The sequence below is a fragment of the Salvia hispanica genome, chromosome 5 (genome assembly GCF_029641045.1).
Source record: "Salvia hispanica isolate PSC_SH4W2 chromosome 5, Shi_PSC_v1, whole genome shotgun sequence".
NCBI classification, from domain to species: Eukaryota; Viridiplantae; Streptophyta; class Magnoliopsida; order Lamiales; family Lamiaceae; genus Salvia; species Salvia hispanica.
Window position 1 is genome coordinate 46590592 of NC_142696.1, and position 17475 is coordinate 46608066.

The following is a 17475-nucleotide window of genomic DNA, read 5'->3' on the forward strand; positions in this document are numbered from 1 at the left end:
GCCCATTACCTAATTTAAACCGAGAATATTCTTGATTTTCTTCACATAAATTATAAGTTACGAATTTTATAAATAACGTGTGATGTTCACCTTGGAGTGTGTTAAAATGCTAACTTTTCTTAAATTTGCTAACTTGCTAATTCATCAATGTAGTGCACTAAAAATGTCAACACATATTTGTGTTAACATTTAAATATCAATGCCAACATAATGTATTAAAATATCAACTTAAGTTTATGTTGACATTTCAGTATCATTATGTTGACATTTTTAATACATTGTATTGATGAGTTAGCAAGTTAGCAACGGTCACACCCCTATTCGCATTTCACTGTGCTTTTATCTTAGTCAATTTCACTGTGCTTTTATCTTAGTCAAGAGATGAAGATGAAGATAAAGATAAAAGGAAAGCCTAAATAAACAAAATTTTAATAACTAGCGTTAGTTGAGCTATATCCATACCCTTTGAGAAATCCATAGATATAAAAATTAAATTGTTTTGGAGTTTCGGTTGATAAAAAAACAAGTGTTGAGAGTCGATAGTCTCAATCTTTTTTGGGGATGGCTCAACTAACTCGTGAATTAAAATGTAATTTTTGGAAAAAGTCGTGCTTGCCTAATCAAAATTCCAAACTAATTTTCGTCGAAGAAATATTCAAATTAATGTGTAATATACATATGGATATATTTGCATCGATGATGAGCGATGCAATACGACTTAATACGTGGGCATAATTTCGATGTTTAGCCACAAGACTAACTTGATTTTAATATAGTAGCAATTGTTAACCCTTTTTATATACGAATAGACTGAATCGTTTTGTCACATTCACATATTTACGATAAGATATTGAAAATATAAATAAAGATAAATCATGAATGGTGATGAAACGATAAATTCAAGTTCAAAATCCACCAAAAATACTTTTTAAGTTGAGTGCACATATTTTTGTTAGTTAATTAGTGCCACTATGGCATATAAACTTGTATAGTCAATTACAAATTTAGGAAAGAGAGTACGTAGAGTCGGACATGGTGAATAAGGTTGTTGCAGATGGTGAATAAGGTTGTTGCAAAAAACTTTCATTTTATGATCTCTACAAATTTTTTTAGAGACGCGTATGATCTCATTCATATTTAAAAGGTTAATAAAACCACTATAATAAATAAAAGTTTCTAAAAACTTGGGATATATTAAGAACTTTCATAGAGAAGAACTCGTAAACTCTCCTACATACTGTAACACTTTCAAAGATTTAAAGAAACTAAAATAATGATAAATACTTCGTCAATATTGCATTAAAAATAACATGCGTGACGCATTGCACTACGGTTGATAGGGAAATGACAAATCATTCACTTATTATTTATATATTGGAAAAGACTAATTCCTCTCGAATTAATCGAGCATAATTTCCAAGCAGTTGTACCCAATTATATTAGTAAACTAAATTTTCGTTTAAATTTTTGTATACATAAATATATAAAATTAGCAACTGGGGACAAATATATGAGTTTTGTTATTGTTCTAAGTTTGGATTTACTTAAATATGAACGAGTAAACTCGATCCGTAGTACTTAATCAATCACCAACTCTTGGAAGTTTCTCTAGTCGTTGCTCCATTGATTTTGTTTTCATTATTTATTCTTTTCCATTTAGACTTTTGGCTCAATATTTGACTAAAGGATATGTAATGTTACAAAGATATTGTCACGATAGGGAATAGTATAAACCAATTAAACGAAATTGTAGTTTCCATATGCCATATATCCGCACGGTGAATCCGAAAAATGAAACTTATAGGAGTATATGTGATCAGATACAGTGATGAAGGTCGTTGGCGGCAATGAGTTGTAGAAGAAGAATGAAGGGAAATCCAACCCCGGAGGATTGAAGTGGAATTGTCACAACGTGGGATCGACGACAACTCAAGACTGAATTTAATGGAGTTTTTCAGTTCCATATGGGCCAGCAATTTGGTCGGTTGAGCCCACAAAGTCCTCAACCCCAACTAGATTTTCAATTATGTAATCATGTTGTTGAGATGCGTTGAAAATCGATTAGTAAATGGACACGCACGTTCGCACTTATAGAGACAACATACAAGCAAGGACCGATAGTGTGGGGTCAAGCAAGTTTTACAGCCTCCGATTTCACACACACACCTACCTCCAAAGCACAATTTCGAAAACTTATGACCTAGCGTAGATGGTTGAGACGGAATGTAAAAAAAATGAGTCAAACATGCTTGTTTTATAAAGCAAGGTGTACGTTGTCGTTCAATATCGTTATTTAATGTGCTAGCTGTTTAAAATGTTGTTAAGATATATATAAATTTATCTATATTATAAGTTTGGACTTGCGAGTTTTGATTTCTGAATCTGCAGCTAAAAACCAGATTACTTGTATACATATTTTATCCAAACCCATAACTGTAATTACACTACATGACATTGTTAAAAATGTGTTGTGAATTTGAATCTTATTAATATTCTTAATTTGGATATATATTGCCAATAAAATAAAATGTCACGCGTGGAGTATTTACCCTAAGTCATGGCTACTCTACCAAACTCCCACAAAAATAATGACAATTAATTGCAGTGGAAACGTCACAATGCCTTTAGACTTTAAAGCTAATTCTATAGGGTAACAACTCTTTTGAGTAGGTTATTCATATACTCAACAATTACAAAAATAAACCATAGTCAATCAATTGGATTAAGAGACAAATAAAAAGTTCATAATCATTTGGGAGTTAAGATGTTCCTATTAATTTTGTTAGCACAACTACTAATTTCGAGGGACCATTTTCATTGACATGAATATATAACATTAAAATTTGGCAATATTCAATTAGCAGCTAAACTTGAAAGGTGACCTTATTTTCACATATACAAAACAATCACTGCGACGACAATGAAATCCTTTGGTAGAACCGTCGACAAATGTTGTCAAATCCAATTTCCATTAGAAATGTTTATAAGCAATTAGTCAATTCATTTTTAGTGATACACCAACTAGGTCAATATTAAGTTGGTGAATTGAATAAAATATGTAAATTATTTTTGAAGTTGAAATATGGAATGATTCCCTTTCCAAGATGTTTCTGACTGAATATGTACCACTACCAACCTAAAATGCTTTGTATAATTTTTGACATTTTGTTTTAGTAATATAATCATAGTACCAAAATTCTATCTTCAAGAAAGATAACAATGAATTTTTGTTCAATGATGGCATGATTTAAGCGTTCATATGTGTATGTTATATTCTTCATTACTCCATTATAAATTCTAATATATTATGTCTCTTAAATTCCGTTACAAATGCATACATATTCTAAAAAATAAAAATTGTGTTCGTACACTAGCTAGAATAACAAGATTTAATTATCATCATAGTAATCTTAAATAGTAGAGTACTACTTGGTTAGTTTCATAAGTCGATCTTCTTTTTTAATAAACAAATTAATATACCCTTACAATAAATAATGGCGTACATGACAAGATGCATTATCGCGAAAAATACATTTTCATGAGAATAATGATATACTCCCTGCTACTCGCACTTTTCATTTTAGACCGTAAAATTTGAGATTGAATTTTTTGTGTAATTAAATTAGAATTAAGTGTAATGAGACGTCACTTAATAAAGGACCTCTTAACTTAAACTAACATATTAATTTAATTCATTAATTCTAACTTAAAATATAAATAATGTAAAGAGTTTGTGACGTTTCAAAAAGTAAAAGTGCAAGTAACATGAGACGGAGGGAGTATAAATTTAATGAAATTGTTATGAACTTCACTACATCCGAAAAGTATACTAATTTCTTGTTCCTAGTGGGATTTACCCTTCAATTCTTGCAGTTATTATAATCTTATAAAGCGGTGGAAATATATAATTATTAATTCTTTCTCACCCAATATATGCTTAACACTTCATTTATATTAGATCAGTTAATTATTTCCTCAAACGATCAACTCAAAAATTATGCACCATAATAATTCTGAATAATCTAATATATCGACGTCGGCAAAATATCTTAGAAAAAGAACTCAATTAAATGAGTTGATTGTGTAATCATTAAAGAACCACCAGTAACAAGAAAAAGTAAATCCTATTGAAATCTACCAACAAAGAAAAAATATGTAATTAAGCACGTGATAACAGTTTCCATGTACACACGTGGCACGTGAGCAACTGGCATAACGATAGTCAAACCACCACCAAACATTCCAGATATAGTTCCTCTGTCCCACAAAAAAAAGTCACATTTGTCGAACGGCACTAGATTTTAGGAAGTTTTATTTTGTGTGTTAGGTGGAAAGAGAAAATATAACATATACTCCATCCGTCCCACTTTAGGAGTCTCGGTTTACTATTTTTGGGTGTCCCACTTTATGAGTTCCGGTTGGAATATTCCATAATTGGTAATAGGCCCCACATTCCACTCATCTTTTTCCACTCACATTTTGTTATAAAATTAATATATAAAAGTAGGATTCACATTCCACTATCTTTTTTCACCAACTTTTCTTTATATTTCTTAAAACCCATGCCGAACTCAATCGGGACTCCTAAAGTGGGGACGGGGGGAGTATATTATTGTGAGAGAAAACTTTTTCTAAAATTTGATATCATTAATTGGACAAACTAAGAAGGAAAATGAGACATCTTTTATGGTAAGGAGGGAGTATAATTCAACTAAAACGACTTAGTTCTTTAGTAGCGACAACTTTGCCCATCAGTACAACGAGGAAAAGAAAAAACTACTTCCTCTATCTCATTAAAAATGAAACGTTTTCGTTTATAAGTTAATCCATTAAAAATGAAACATTTCCTAAAATTGAAAAAATACCATCTTTATCTTTTCTTCTCTCATACATTATTATCTTTTCAATAGATCACAAAACAACACTACATAAAATCTTGTACCGAAAACCAAATGTTTCATATTTAATACGATGGACGGAATATATATTTTGCGGATCCAGGTGGGCTCAGGGTCAACCAACCCCGCCGCAGTTCTACAAGATCAACTACAAAATTTCACTAAATACGACATTTGAAGCTCTCATCGATCTCACGTTACATGTTTCCTAGTAGATTCAACAACCAAGGTATCGACCACAATGCATATTTCTTAGCAATTCTCACTAGATTTGGGGTTCGATCGATTTTCAATGTTGATGTTAAGGATTGAGAAACTCCATTAAATTCAACCGTTGGGAACTACTCATATGTCATTATGCAACCAACACCTTTACCTCAACTATTCAAGTTGGAATTTACTTCTTTTTAGTTTCTAACATGTGTCTTAATATATTTACATAAATAGTTTTCCTTTTTGCTACCAACCCACTTTGTAGTCATTCATCGTAATTTAAAGTACAATTCATGGAGAAGCAACCAAATGCTTTTAACCACATTTATTCACTGATAACATTGTAACGTAATGACGTTTTATTAAAATAAAGAATCAAGATATATCGCGTCTATGGAAGATAAAGTAAATAAAGCTAAAAAGTTGTGTATTAGTACTATATAAGTTCAATTGTTTCATATAGTTTCTATTTGTTAGCATTATGCATGGGATAACCTAAATCACCTTTTCTCGTGCACTAGTTACAATCATCATGAAAAAGTGAGGATCCACTATTAAAATTACTTTGAAACATGTTTCAGTTGCTTCCTAAATCTATTTATTTATTCTCTATAAATAAAATTTATGATTGAATTTGCAAGTGCATTTGGTTTAGTGGACTAAGGCTGCTTAACTGGGATATGCTAAGTAAATATCCATTAGCGCACAATAATATATAAGTAGTATAAAATATTTTGAAAGGATAGTAATTAATTATTTATCTATTGCAATTATACCAAACTTCATTTTTTCCATTACCATTATGACTTTGCACATCATTGTCATACATGAACTCAAGTATGCACTTTGGTTGAATTAATCGCTAGATCCTTAACTATATAAACATGTTCACTGACTAATTACTTTAATTTCATCATATTTCTATATCCAATATTTTACCATAAAAGCACTTCTTTTAAGAATATAATCTAAAGAGTTTTTTTTTTTTTTTTTTTTCAGATTTGAACACATTTTCAAAATTAACATATAAGCACTGAATAGGAAAGGCCAAAAACAGGAATGTGTTCTAATCGTTGAAATGAAGTAAAACTTCGGGTGTAAAAATATAATTTTCCCTATGATTACATTATAATGATTTATTTTTGTTACAGTAAATCTCTAAATAGGTCCCAATCTAGTTGAGAAAAATTATAAAATGTGTTTGTGATAAAAGCGGGCCAATAGCCCATTAGTGGCACAATGGGTCATTAGATCCGCATATAATAATTAAAATTTTAATTAATTAATTAATCAGTGGTTAATTAGGGGTCTCTACAGTTTAATAATGATTATTAGAAATATTAACACTAAAATATACCAATAGTATTTCAACTTTGCTTCGTGCATAATTATGTAGCTTGATTTATTTAGTTCGTTTCTGAAAAAAAAAAAAAAAGAAGAGAATAACATCTCTCAACATGAACTCATTTGCCACTTTGATTCCTGCATACTTACATTTAACTCGTTACATGAATTTATGAGATAACTATAATCATTAAGGACTTGCATTGCATGAGCAAGCAACATTGGCACTTTAAGGACTGAAAGAAGTTGAGATACTCAGCAAAGATCATCAGTTTCGGACCGTAGGATCGACGCCTTGTCGTACCTCCGTCTCTCGATTTCCTTTTCAAGAAAATCGAGACACGTATCAGTCACGTGATTAGGTGCACATCCAGCATCCAGCATCATCTTCAAGAACTCATACGCTTCCTTGAGCAGCCCGGCCTTGCTGTGCACCTCGATTAGAGTGTTGTAGGTGAACACATCCGGGTTTATCCCGCTGCTCTTCATCTGCTGGAACAGCTCGACCGCTTCACCAAACCGCCCAGCCTTCCCGAGGGCATTGATCAAGGTGTTGTACATGACAATGTCGAGGTACCCACCTTCATTGTTCAGCTTGTCAAGAACAGCCTTTGCAAGATCCGCCCTCCCCATCTTCCCGAGACCTTGGATCACCACATTGTACGTTGCTATGTCCGAAGGGGTGACCGCCTCCCCCATCGCGTGGAGGACTCCCCATGCTTCCTTGAAATACCCTTTCTTCACGAAGGAGCTCATGATGGAGTTGTAAGTGTAGCTATTTGGGTTCACGCGCATATTGGTCAGAATCTCGAACAATTTACACGCCAAACTCAGCTTCCCCTTGGCCAAGAAGATGGATAAGTAGGTATTCACCATGTCAACATCAAAAGAATCTTCCCCCTTTGCCAAAACTCGAACTCCTCTCGACAGCGAGAAAGGTGGTGGACCACGGCTGCTGTCAGAGGCAAATTGATTTGCAAGTGAATCCATGTATGGAGAAGATGACCACTCATCCACTTCGTCACTGAACTGCTTGGCGTCGTCTGCACCTTCGCCATCCGGATTTGTCAGATGCAAAACTTCGGCTACATCACGTATGGAAGGAAACATTGGTGTATAGTCCCTCTTCTTGCTCTGTGGACTACTCATTGAAACTTCCATGGCTGATTTCCACTTGATAAGAGAAGGGACTAAATTCCCATCTCTAATATGCCTCAGGAGCCTCTCGATTGAATCCCACTGACCACGTCTGTAAAGCGCGATCACTAGTGAAGTTATAGTAACCAAATCAACTTTAAAGCCCCTCCCCTCCATCTCCTCAACCAGCTGCAATGCTTCCTCAACCCGGTTTTCCCGACATAGATGCAAAATGACAATGCTGTATGTAATTCCATCCACAAAACTATTGCCCTTTCTTTTCAAGTCACAAAACATGGAATAAGCAGCTTCTTCTCTTCCGTTCTTGTACAGACCATCTATAAGTATGTTATACGTCCAGCACGAGGCCCTCACACCATCATCATCCACCATTTTTTCAAACAGATTGCAGGCTTCCATCAACTTCCTTGACTTCATCAAACCATCAAGAAGGGAGTTGTAAACAACAGTACCTGCTCGTATGCCGTTGTACTGCATCTCACTAAAGATTCTCAACGCATCATTGATTCTATATGACTTGGCACAACCTTGGATCATAATCCGGTAAGTGAACTCGTCCGGCTCATGACCCGAGGAAGCCTTCAGCTCCTCCCACACAATAAGGGCATCCTTCACCTTCCCAAGCAAGCAAAGGACATGTATGAGGCTGTTATACGTGCACAAATCAGGTTCAAATGGACCGTTCCTCTCCTTCATCTCTTTAAACAAACCCAACACAGAGCTCAACTCACCCCAACATCCTAATGCATGAATGCATATGTTGTAACCCCATATATCCATAGGATAAAGTTTCGTTTTTCGTAAATTACTATAAACTTGTCTGAATTCATCTCTCATGTCTGCCTTCTTGAGTCCCACAAGCACCTCATTACAAGCTATGGCATCGGGAATGACCACATTTTCACCATTTGCTGTGAGCAGTGCAGAATCCACAAGCTTCAATAATATCGATAATGCTATCGAAATCTGATTCTTCCTCATGAGTGCAACAAGAACAGGACTATATACATCAGGGCTGAAACAGCTGGAACCAATATATTCCCTCTCAACATAATCCAAAACTTCCAATGCGGAATCATACTTGCCAGCCCTGATGAACCCATCAAGAATCATCTTTAAAGTAACTGAATCCAGAGCCACCCCATCACGCCTCATTGTGGCCACAAGCTCAAGAATGTCATCATGATGATGGTGTGTCAAAAAACAGAGGACTTTGAAAACCTGTGAGTAGGTGCATGCCGAGTGTTTGTAGTTTTGCCTGTTGGAGCACCACCGGAAAAACTCCAACTTTCTTGACGAATCAAGAGAGCCGCGACGGAGCACTCGAAGCACAAGCTCTTCAGATAATGGGATGGCATCTCCTTTCTTCTCCAGTTCATGAATTCCGCCAGGTTTCAAGAGAGTTTTGGCAATGGCAGCGTCGACCAGAAGGTCACCCAGTTCAGATACGCTTGCTAACTTAGCAGCATTTTCTGCCACTGTCACAAATCTGAATTGAGTGGTGATTGGGAGGAGCGATGCAATAGAAGCGTGAAAAATTGTAATTACTCTTGGTAACCCTCCAACGCGCATTATCCTTGCACAGTTAGCTTTTGTTCAATTGTAAATAGGGAGATGAGGCCAGAACAGCCCCTGCTGTACCCATGCCCGAGGATTTCACTGTTGGCATCAACACTGAAAAATCATGAATAAGAAGATCATTAGAACACTCTAGTACTAAATTGCACATATATGCATCTAAATCTTTAATTTCAAGAAAAGCTTGAGGAAATAGTATAAGGTTTGCGACAAAAAGTATTAAAAACATTATCATGGCAGCATTAGAATCCCAATAACCAACACCATCCAAATCCAAGAATGTTACACCCTGCAACTGGAATCCGAACTTTTTGTCAATTAAGGAATGCAACAAGTTTCATACACTTATAAACCAAAGCCTGTGAATTTTCCAACTTTGAAATTTGAAAATAATGAAATTTGTGTCTACAGGACAGGAATGAAGCCTGAGGCAGTGTGCAGTCAGTTGTCTTTCCTGTTTGTTACCTTGTGTACTATCTTTTATGCCTATCTTTTAGATTTTGCAGAAGAGTTTTGAGTTTTAAAACCAGAGTAGGTTTATAGGAAACATTTTATCACTTAGAACAATGGGAGGAAATGCATTTCTGAAATTTTCGAGTCGGTGTCTACATAAGACATTTTGCTAGCTGATCATTTCAAGATCAGCATCTTTTACAACTCCAGTATTTCTTTATCACTGGTTTAAACCCCACGAGAAATCTTAACCATCGTGACGCTCTGATAGACAGTGAATAATTTCAATAATTTATCAAAAATGTAAGTTAAGAAAGTCGAGATAACTAAACAAGCATGATCTTAGTGAACAACATTCAACATCGAAACACATAGATAGAAACAATTAAGTTCCATACAATAAATGATGATTTGGAGAGGCATCTAGACTTTTGATGCTTAAATACCTAGTGATTCACTTCTTAATAAGCAAGGGAAGTTCGCTTGCGGAAAGAATGAAGAAAAGAAAATGCATCGTGAATACCCAGCGAACCAGTTAAATACGCTGCCACCATCTTTGCCTTAGAGCGGTGTAGTATATAGGCATGAAAGGTTTAACTAGGGGTACCCGCACCTGAAAAATGCATTGACACCTCACTCGGTTACCTGATGCGGGCACCCGTAAAGCCGAACAGACATTGACATTTTGACAAAAAGAGCAAACCACAAAAGAAGAATCCAACATCAACTGATAAACAAGCAAGTGAGGAACTTTATTCCGAAAAAAAGAGAGCGCAAAATGTGAACAAGATGCAAAACCTATCATCTGCTGTTAGCTTCTCATCATTCATATCATAGTTTTTGAATCAAATTTCAGACAAAGTCTCAACTTTAGCCATATTTCTTGATTCGATCATCACCAAGAACCACCCGCAAGCATACCATTCAAGTCTCATCAACAACTGTAATTTAATTTAGCCATTAGCAATTGTTTACTTTCTAATTCCCTATTTTGGAACCCTACTTACTCTTACATACACATGACATGAAGCAAATCATCTCTCGCAATTTGCAAATAAAGCATCACTGCAAGCAAAAGCAAATACCATAAAATCAGAAATGCTTCAATAGATAACAAATTCGAGAAATAAAGCAGGAGAGTTACCCAAAATCTGATTGGAAACAGCTACAGAAGCTGTTTTATTTCAGCGAATCAGCTTTCAATTCAGCTAAAACACCTAAAATTCTAAAATCAGAATACGAAATCAGAAAATGGAAGAGAGCCAGAGATGTATTGTGGCCCGAAAGAGAATGATAAAGAGAGAAGAGAGTCGGACTGTGTGTGTGAGAAGTCAAGAGAGCTGAAGGGTGAGAGTGGCGAATTAGGTCATTATTAATGGCAGTATTTCATCTTAAATAAATTAAAGTTTAGTAAAATCACATTTTATTTATGGAATTTAGCGGCAGCGGGAAACTCCAATTATTCGAAATATTTAATTTCGCGCGGCTCAGCAAATCTCCAATTCGAAAACAAGCACAACTCACACAGAGAATCAGAAGAGCTTCGTGAAGAGGGAGAGTAATGGCGGATGCATCACATCTGGAGAGAATGGGAAGGGAGCTCAAGTGTCCTATATGGTAATGATTCTGTTCTCAAATGCAATTGTATTCCTTTCCCCTTTTTTTCAATTGCTGGAATTTCATATCATTAATTGATTAATTTGTCTGTCAAACAGTTTGAGTCTATTTAATTCAGCCGTTTCGCTCACCTGCAATCATGTCTTTTGCAAGTAAGCATTTTAGTGAAATGATTCGTATACGGTTTGTGTATTTAGGGCTGATTTCAACCCGTTTTTGCTGCCTATTATTTTGATGCAGTTTGTGTATCGAGAAATCCATGAAAGCAGCATCGAATTGTCCTGTTTGTAAAGTTCCATACAGGCGAAGAGGTATATATGTTTTTGCTATACACATAGATTACGAACTTGTGGAATTCATGACTTGTATATCGATTGCTTTCATTTTGTAATTTTTTTCATTTTCATTTCGCAGAAATTCGGCCTGCGCCTCATATGGATAATTTGGTTAGTGTTTACAAAAGCATGGAAGTAGCATCTGGAGTCAATATTTTTGTCACTCAAACTGAAGCATCAACTGGCCCTTCTGGTAATGATTGCTTTGTTGTGTGGTGTTTGACAATCCTCCATATTTTTCATTAGGCAAACAAACATGCTTTATAATTTATATGTTGTCTTGCCACAAACTCATTGTTTGCCACAATTATAATGTGTGTGCAGTCCAAAATAATGGCCAAATGAAACTAGAAGCTTCAGACATTGGGAATCAGAGACAGCATCGTAGGAGAGGATCAAAAAGTGCATCAGTTTTTCCCTCAAAGAAGAGGATTCAGATACAACCATATACAAGGACTGAAATGGAGCGAGAAAAGCTGAAGGATGGAGCTGCTGAAATCAACAGAAATGAAACTAAAAGCAGTCCTACTTTGCAAAATGACATGCCTTCTACATCTGAAAAGGGGGGAGCCAAGTTACCTCCTTTTTTCTGGTTGAGAGATGAAGAGGACATGGAGAAATCAACTCAGCAGACGGCTGACAGTCTGGTCATGTATACACCGCCAGAAGCTCCTTGCTTCAGCGACATCAAAGACTCGGATGATGGGGTTTGTTCTCCCCCAGATAAAGCTTCTAATGTCATTGATTATGAACTAATGCTACAGAATTTAGGATTATAGAGTTCATTAATTATTTCCTGAGTGATAATTGATGCAATTACTTTTCTTGGCAACACAATAATTTTAAATTTCATTTGTTTTTTTTATGCAGATAGGAGCTGGTAACTTATCGAACAATGCAAATTTCATTGATAGTGAAATGTTTGAATGGACTCAAAGGCCTTGCTCTCCTGAACTCTGTTCAAGTCCAACAATACAGGTGCATAACATTTTTTAATATTTCAACAATCCATTATTTACCATGTTTGATCTAATTATGTTGGTGTAGATTGAAGATCATACTGCTGAAGAGGATGTGGCCTTAAAAAGTGTAGAAGCGAACTCAACAGAAGCTGCTGTTCCAAAGAACGGATCTACTAGCACAGGAGGCAAGCGTACGAGGGAAGAAACCTCTGAAGGCAAATGCAGAATGAGAAATTCTAATAAGAAAGTCAACACAAATGAGCCTGAAAAAGACAAGAAAGCTAGAAGGATTTCTACGGTAACCACAGGCCGTGCAGAATTTGGCAATGTAATCTATCAAGATTTGCAAGAGGGCAATAAAGACACTCCATTGGTTATAAAAGGAAAATCCAGAAAAGGCAGAAAGGTCCTGGCCAGTGTTCTAGAGAAAAATGTTTTAACTTTATCTGATGAGGTAAAGCCTCCAGCAGACGACAAGGGTGAGGAGTTCACTCAAGTTTCAGCATCAGAAAATTGTGGAAAAAGCAATGAAGGGCGTACAAAGTTAAGGAAACATGGTGATGGTGATAAACACTCTAAGAAACCAACTCAGCTACCAAAATCTGGCAGTAAAGAAGAAACTGAAAAATCTGAAATTGGAAAAAAGTTCTTAGATACTGAACAAAACAAAGGGGGGTCAGTTTCCCAGATGCTTACTAATCTGCATTCACCAGGAATGCATGAAGAAATTTCGGATAGATGTGTCAAAAGAAAGTATGTAAATGTATGTAGAAAGGCACCAAGTTCTGGAAATACAGTTAAATTATCTGTTAAGAGCATGTGCAAGGACAACTATGATTCTAAAGCTTTAGGTGCTAATGAAAAGGATGCAACCAGAGATCAGTCTTTTGAAAGGGATCGATCAGACATAAAAACTCCATCAAAAGTTGATAAACTACCTTCCTCCCTTGGCGGGCATGCTTTGCTAAAATGTAATACATCTCCCAGTACAATTCATTGTGCTTTCTGCCAATCATCTGAAGAGTCTGAGGTACATCCCTTTTAAAATATAGCTTATGTTTTTTATTATTTATGCTACATATTAGTTGATTGTCCAAGAAAGGAATGATTTTGTGTATGTGGTTTATTACTGAAATTCAAAAGTTCAGGCTTCAGGGATCATGGTTCACTACGTCAGTGGGAAGTTGGTGATAGATGACGCAAGAAAGGATGCTATACATGTTCACAAGAAATGTGCAGAATGGTATGACATTTGCAACAATATCTGCACATTTTTCTAGCATGCCGACTTCGCTGGTGGTAGATTAATCAAATTTATCTAGTTTGCTTCATTATGTTGCTGTCACATGCTACTATCTACCTTTTTGTGCTTTATTAGGGTGGTCATCAAACAAATAGTATCAATTTTGTAATTTTCATTGTAATCTATAGCAAAATAAGTCTGTTCATCTTTTGTAGGGCACCTAATGTGTATTTTGAAGATGATACCGTTGTCAACCTTGACAATGAATTGTACAGAAGTCGAAGAATTAGGTGCAGTTGTTGTGGCATCAAGGGAGCGGCTCTCGGGTGTTATGATAAGAGTTGTCGCAAAAGCTTTCATGTTCCTTGTGCTACGTTGACTCCAGAATGTCGATGGGATTCTGTAAGTATAAACTAGCAGTTATTTCTGAACATGGAGAAAACACTGAGATTAATATTGTGGTTTTCAACACGTGACAGGAAAACTTTGTTATGCTATGTCCAATTCATAAATCATCTCAACTGCCAACTGATTTTCCTCAATCTCAATCAAGGAAGAAAAGTAAACTTTCTGCTGAAAGGTTTGTTGCACTTTCCAGCAATATTTACATGGACATTGTGCAGCTTCCAGATTGACAATTCATATTTTAGCATGGTTTATATCACGACTTTCTTTTCCATTTTTACTTCCTCCAGAAAGTCTTGCCTCCATCCACATAAAGTGAAAACGAATGAAGAATGCAAAGACAGATCACCCTTACAGTGGAAGTCCCAGAAGAGGTTCAAGAATTTGGTGTTCTGCTGTTCAGCTCTCACCAATACCGAGAAAGTAAATAAACCAGTAATTACTTTATTTAATATGCCGTGTGAAATAAGGAGATAATAATTTTATAAATCACCACTATGGTGTAAATTCAGGAAACTGTTGCTGAATTTGAGAACTTGTTTGGAGTAACAATTCTGAAGAACTAGGATCCGACTGTCACCCATGTAATAGCTTCGACAGATGAGAATGGCGTGTGCCGACGTACACTCAAATTTTTAATGGCTGTCTTGGAAGGAAAATGGGTTTTGAATGTTCAGTGTGAGTAATTTTCTATGTACAAATGAATTTGAATTGACTCCAAATTCTTTGTATGAAGTTATTTCAAATATTTCTATGTTCAAGCTTCAATCTATTTGTTTATATATTTCATGCCATTAATATGTTTCTACTGATTCAGGGATTAAAGCTTGCATTGAAGCTGGAGATATAGCTGATGAGGAACAGTTTGAGATCTCAGTCGACATTCATGGAATCAGGGATGGACCAAAGCTTGGAAGATTAAGACTTTTAAACAAGGTTAATCTTTGCTTCTGATGTAGATTCTTCACTGTTTCTTCTTTCGTAGTTATTCACATGATTTGATTCCCACTTCCTGTGATTTTGCAGCAACCAAAACTATTTGATGGTTACACATTCTTTTTCATGGGAGATTTTGCTCCTTCATACAGAGGATATCTTCACGATCTTGTGATTGCTGCTGGGGGAAAAGTTCTGAACAGGAAGCCCGTTGCAGGAGACCAGACAACTGCATCTAATGGAAGCTCCAAGACAACCTTCATCATTTACAGTGTCGAGCTTCCTCAACAGTGCAAGCCATCCAATGAAAGTTCAGTCATGGGCCAGAGACGTGCATGTGCAGAAGCTTTAGCCTCTTCTGCCGGAGCCATGGTAGCGAGCAATTCATGGATTATGAATTCTATTGCAGGTTGCAAACTGCAAACGGTTAGTAAATATAGTAAATAGTTGTGTCTCATCGCCTTTCCCACTTGTGATTGTGACAAAAATAGGTTTATTTATGCACCATCGTTGCCTCCATATTCCGTTGTGAACTTTGGTACACGATCATTATACATAAGAAAAAGTTGCAAAAACAGAATACAATCCTTGCCAAAAATGCAGTATCATATTCACATTGGTTACAGGTTCTTAGCCATGTATCTCTCTAGTTGCGAAAGCTACGTTCAAGAAGTCTCCTCTAAGGTAACCTTTTTCCACCTGTTTTACATCTCATAATGACACTGCTATTTATAGCAAAATCAAACAAAGCCAGTCCAAGTTCTGAGAGAACTGAAGAGAAACATCATAGTATTCCATCCCATCCTCTCCTTGTCCTAACTCGTTCCTTCTTCATCTTCTTCTTGTGCCACTTGAACTGTAGAGAACCCTTGTTGCATCTTATCATGCTTTTCAAGCATTGTCTGGAAACGCTCAAACATATTCTCCAAACTCTCCATATCTTCATCAACATCAACAGTGCGTTCCTGTAATCTCCTTACATTGCCACAGCTCGACTCAATCTTCTCCCTCATCTCATCTATCGTGCTACACAGCACCATGTTCTTCCCCCGTTCCTCATTGAGCCTCTCCTTCATTGTCTGGTACCCATCGTGCGACCTCACGAGCATCTCCCTAAGGAGCTTGTTCTGCTCTTCGAACTCCCTTCCCTGCGATTCTCCTCCCACACATTCCTGCACTTTCCTCACCAGCTTCTCATTCTGCGCCTTGAGGCCGTGCATGAGATCCTCCATCTCGGACAACTCATGCGCCTTCCTAGAGAGCTCAGCAGCCATGATCTCCTTCTCCTTCCCCAGGCTCGAGCACATGAGCTCGAGCCGCTTCCTGGCAGCAGTGCACGCGGTGAGCTCTCTCCTCAGCTTCTCCTTCTCATCCCCCGCAGCCTCGACCCTGCCCTTCTTGTCCTTAGGCGGCTGGCTGAGGCCGGTGTTGCAGCGGCGCAGGGTGGCTTTGGTGGTCTTATTGCCAAAGGACTGGCATTTTTGGATTCTTGTCTTGACAGTGTCCAAGATTGTGACCATGGTAGCCACCCTGAGCATCCTCCTGCTGTCGTGGCCTTTCCCGCAGGCGTCTTTGTGATCTTGGATAAGCTTTAGCAACAGCTTTATAGGCGCTGCTGCTCCTGCACCACACAAATACATCTCCATCAAATCAATCTAATTTATAGCGAGACAATATGTAAATTTTCTTACCATCTAAACTAGAATCATCGTGTTGCTGTTCGTCTATCATTTGGGGGATATCAGGTACTGAATTTGACCGATCCTGGTTTCTCATTTTCTCTATTTGAATACGAAAACGCGATAGGGTGATGAAGGAGAATGTGGTTTGACAAAAGAGATTATTTTTTGATTTTATCTTTTAGTGAAATGCAGTTAAAGAGCGCTTGGCATGCCAAGCCCTCTCGTTCTGTCCCTCTCCCTCTCTGTGACTCTCTTTCTTCTCTCTTCTTGTTTGTTATTTAATTGTCGGAAGGGAAGGGAGGAAGAGCGGTTGAATTGTTGGGTGGTTACTATTCCACGAAATTGTTGGGAGTGTGTATGTGGGAGGCTCTAATGGGTTGCACTTTTGCGTGGTTTTCATTTTTTTCAAATGAAATACAAAAATTATTGGCAAAACACATTCTTAGGTCATTATATTTTAGTCAAAATGTTCATTAGTTATTTATACAATTGTTTCGTTTTAATAGGTCCTTATACTTTTTACAATATTTTCATCAGGTCTTCGTACAATTTTTCGTCTTGGTAGGTCCTTATACTTTTATCATAACTTTCATTAGGTTCTAACCATATAATGTTTGTGCGTAGAATCAACACCTCTGTATATGCTTGATT

General features: G+C 36.6%; 2 protein-coding genes and 1 pseudogene across 8 annotated transcripts; 1 reads left to right on the forward strand and 2 right to left on the reverse strand.

Moving 5' to 3' along the window:
• Positions 1 to 6554: 6554 nt before the first annotated feature.
• Positions 6555 to 10979, reverse strand: LOC125189214 (Tetratricopeptide repeat (TPR)-like superfamily protein). 6 transcript variants are annotated; one of them, XM_089058809.1, is made up of 4 exons: positions 10789 to 10979; positions 10652 to 10709; positions 10091 to 10257; positions 6555 to 9287 (listed from the first exon to the last, which is right to left on the reverse strand). In XM_089058809.1, exon 4 carries the CDS (start codon positions 9183 to 9185, stop codon positions 6711 to 6713), a length of 2475 nt encoding a protein of 824 aa, XP_088914935.1. In that variant the 5' UTR covers positions 9186 to 9287; positions 10091 to 10257; positions 10652 to 10709; positions 10789 to 10979; the 3' UTR covers positions 6555 to 6710. The 6 variants fall into 6 exon arrangements, with proteins under 6 accessions (XP_088914935.1, XP_088914936.1, XP_047942451.2 ...); XM_089058810.1 differs by lacking the exon at positions 10091 to 10257 and adding an exon at positions 10443 to 10585; XM_048086494.2 differs by lacking the exon at positions 10652 to 10709.
• A 35-nt stretch (positions 10980 to 11014) lies between these two features.
• LOC125189213 (protein BREAST CANCER SUSCEPTIBILITY 1 homolog) lies at positions 11015 to 15589 on the forward strand (annotated as a pseudogene). Its single transcript, XR_016130600.1, has 14 exons — positions 11015 to 11261; positions 11360 to 11413; positions 11502 to 11572; positions 11676 to 11789; positions 11921 to 12303; positions 12467 to 12574; positions 12644 to 13588; positions 13707 to 13801; positions 14017 to 14203; positions 14281 to 14381; positions 14497 to 14629; positions 14719 to 14884; positions 15024 to 15142; positions 15233 to 15589. The product of XR_016130600.1 is annotated as a protein BREAST CANCER SUSCEPTIBILITY 1 homolog (transcript).
• Positions 15590 to 15708: 119 nt separating this feature from the next.
• LOC125189215 (uncharacterized) lies at positions 15709 to 17139 on the reverse strand. Its single transcript, XM_048086496.2, has 2 exons — positions 16834 to 17139; positions 15709 to 16763 (listed from the first exon to the last, which is right to left on the reverse strand). The coding sequence occupies exons 1-2, from the start codon at positions 16916 to 16918 to the stop codon at positions 15958 to 15960; spliced, it is 891 nt and encodes a 296-aa protein (XP_047942453.1). The 5' UTR covers positions 16919 to 17139; the 3' UTR covers positions 15709 to 15957.
• Between the last annotated feature and the right edge of the window lie 336 nt (positions 17140 to 17475).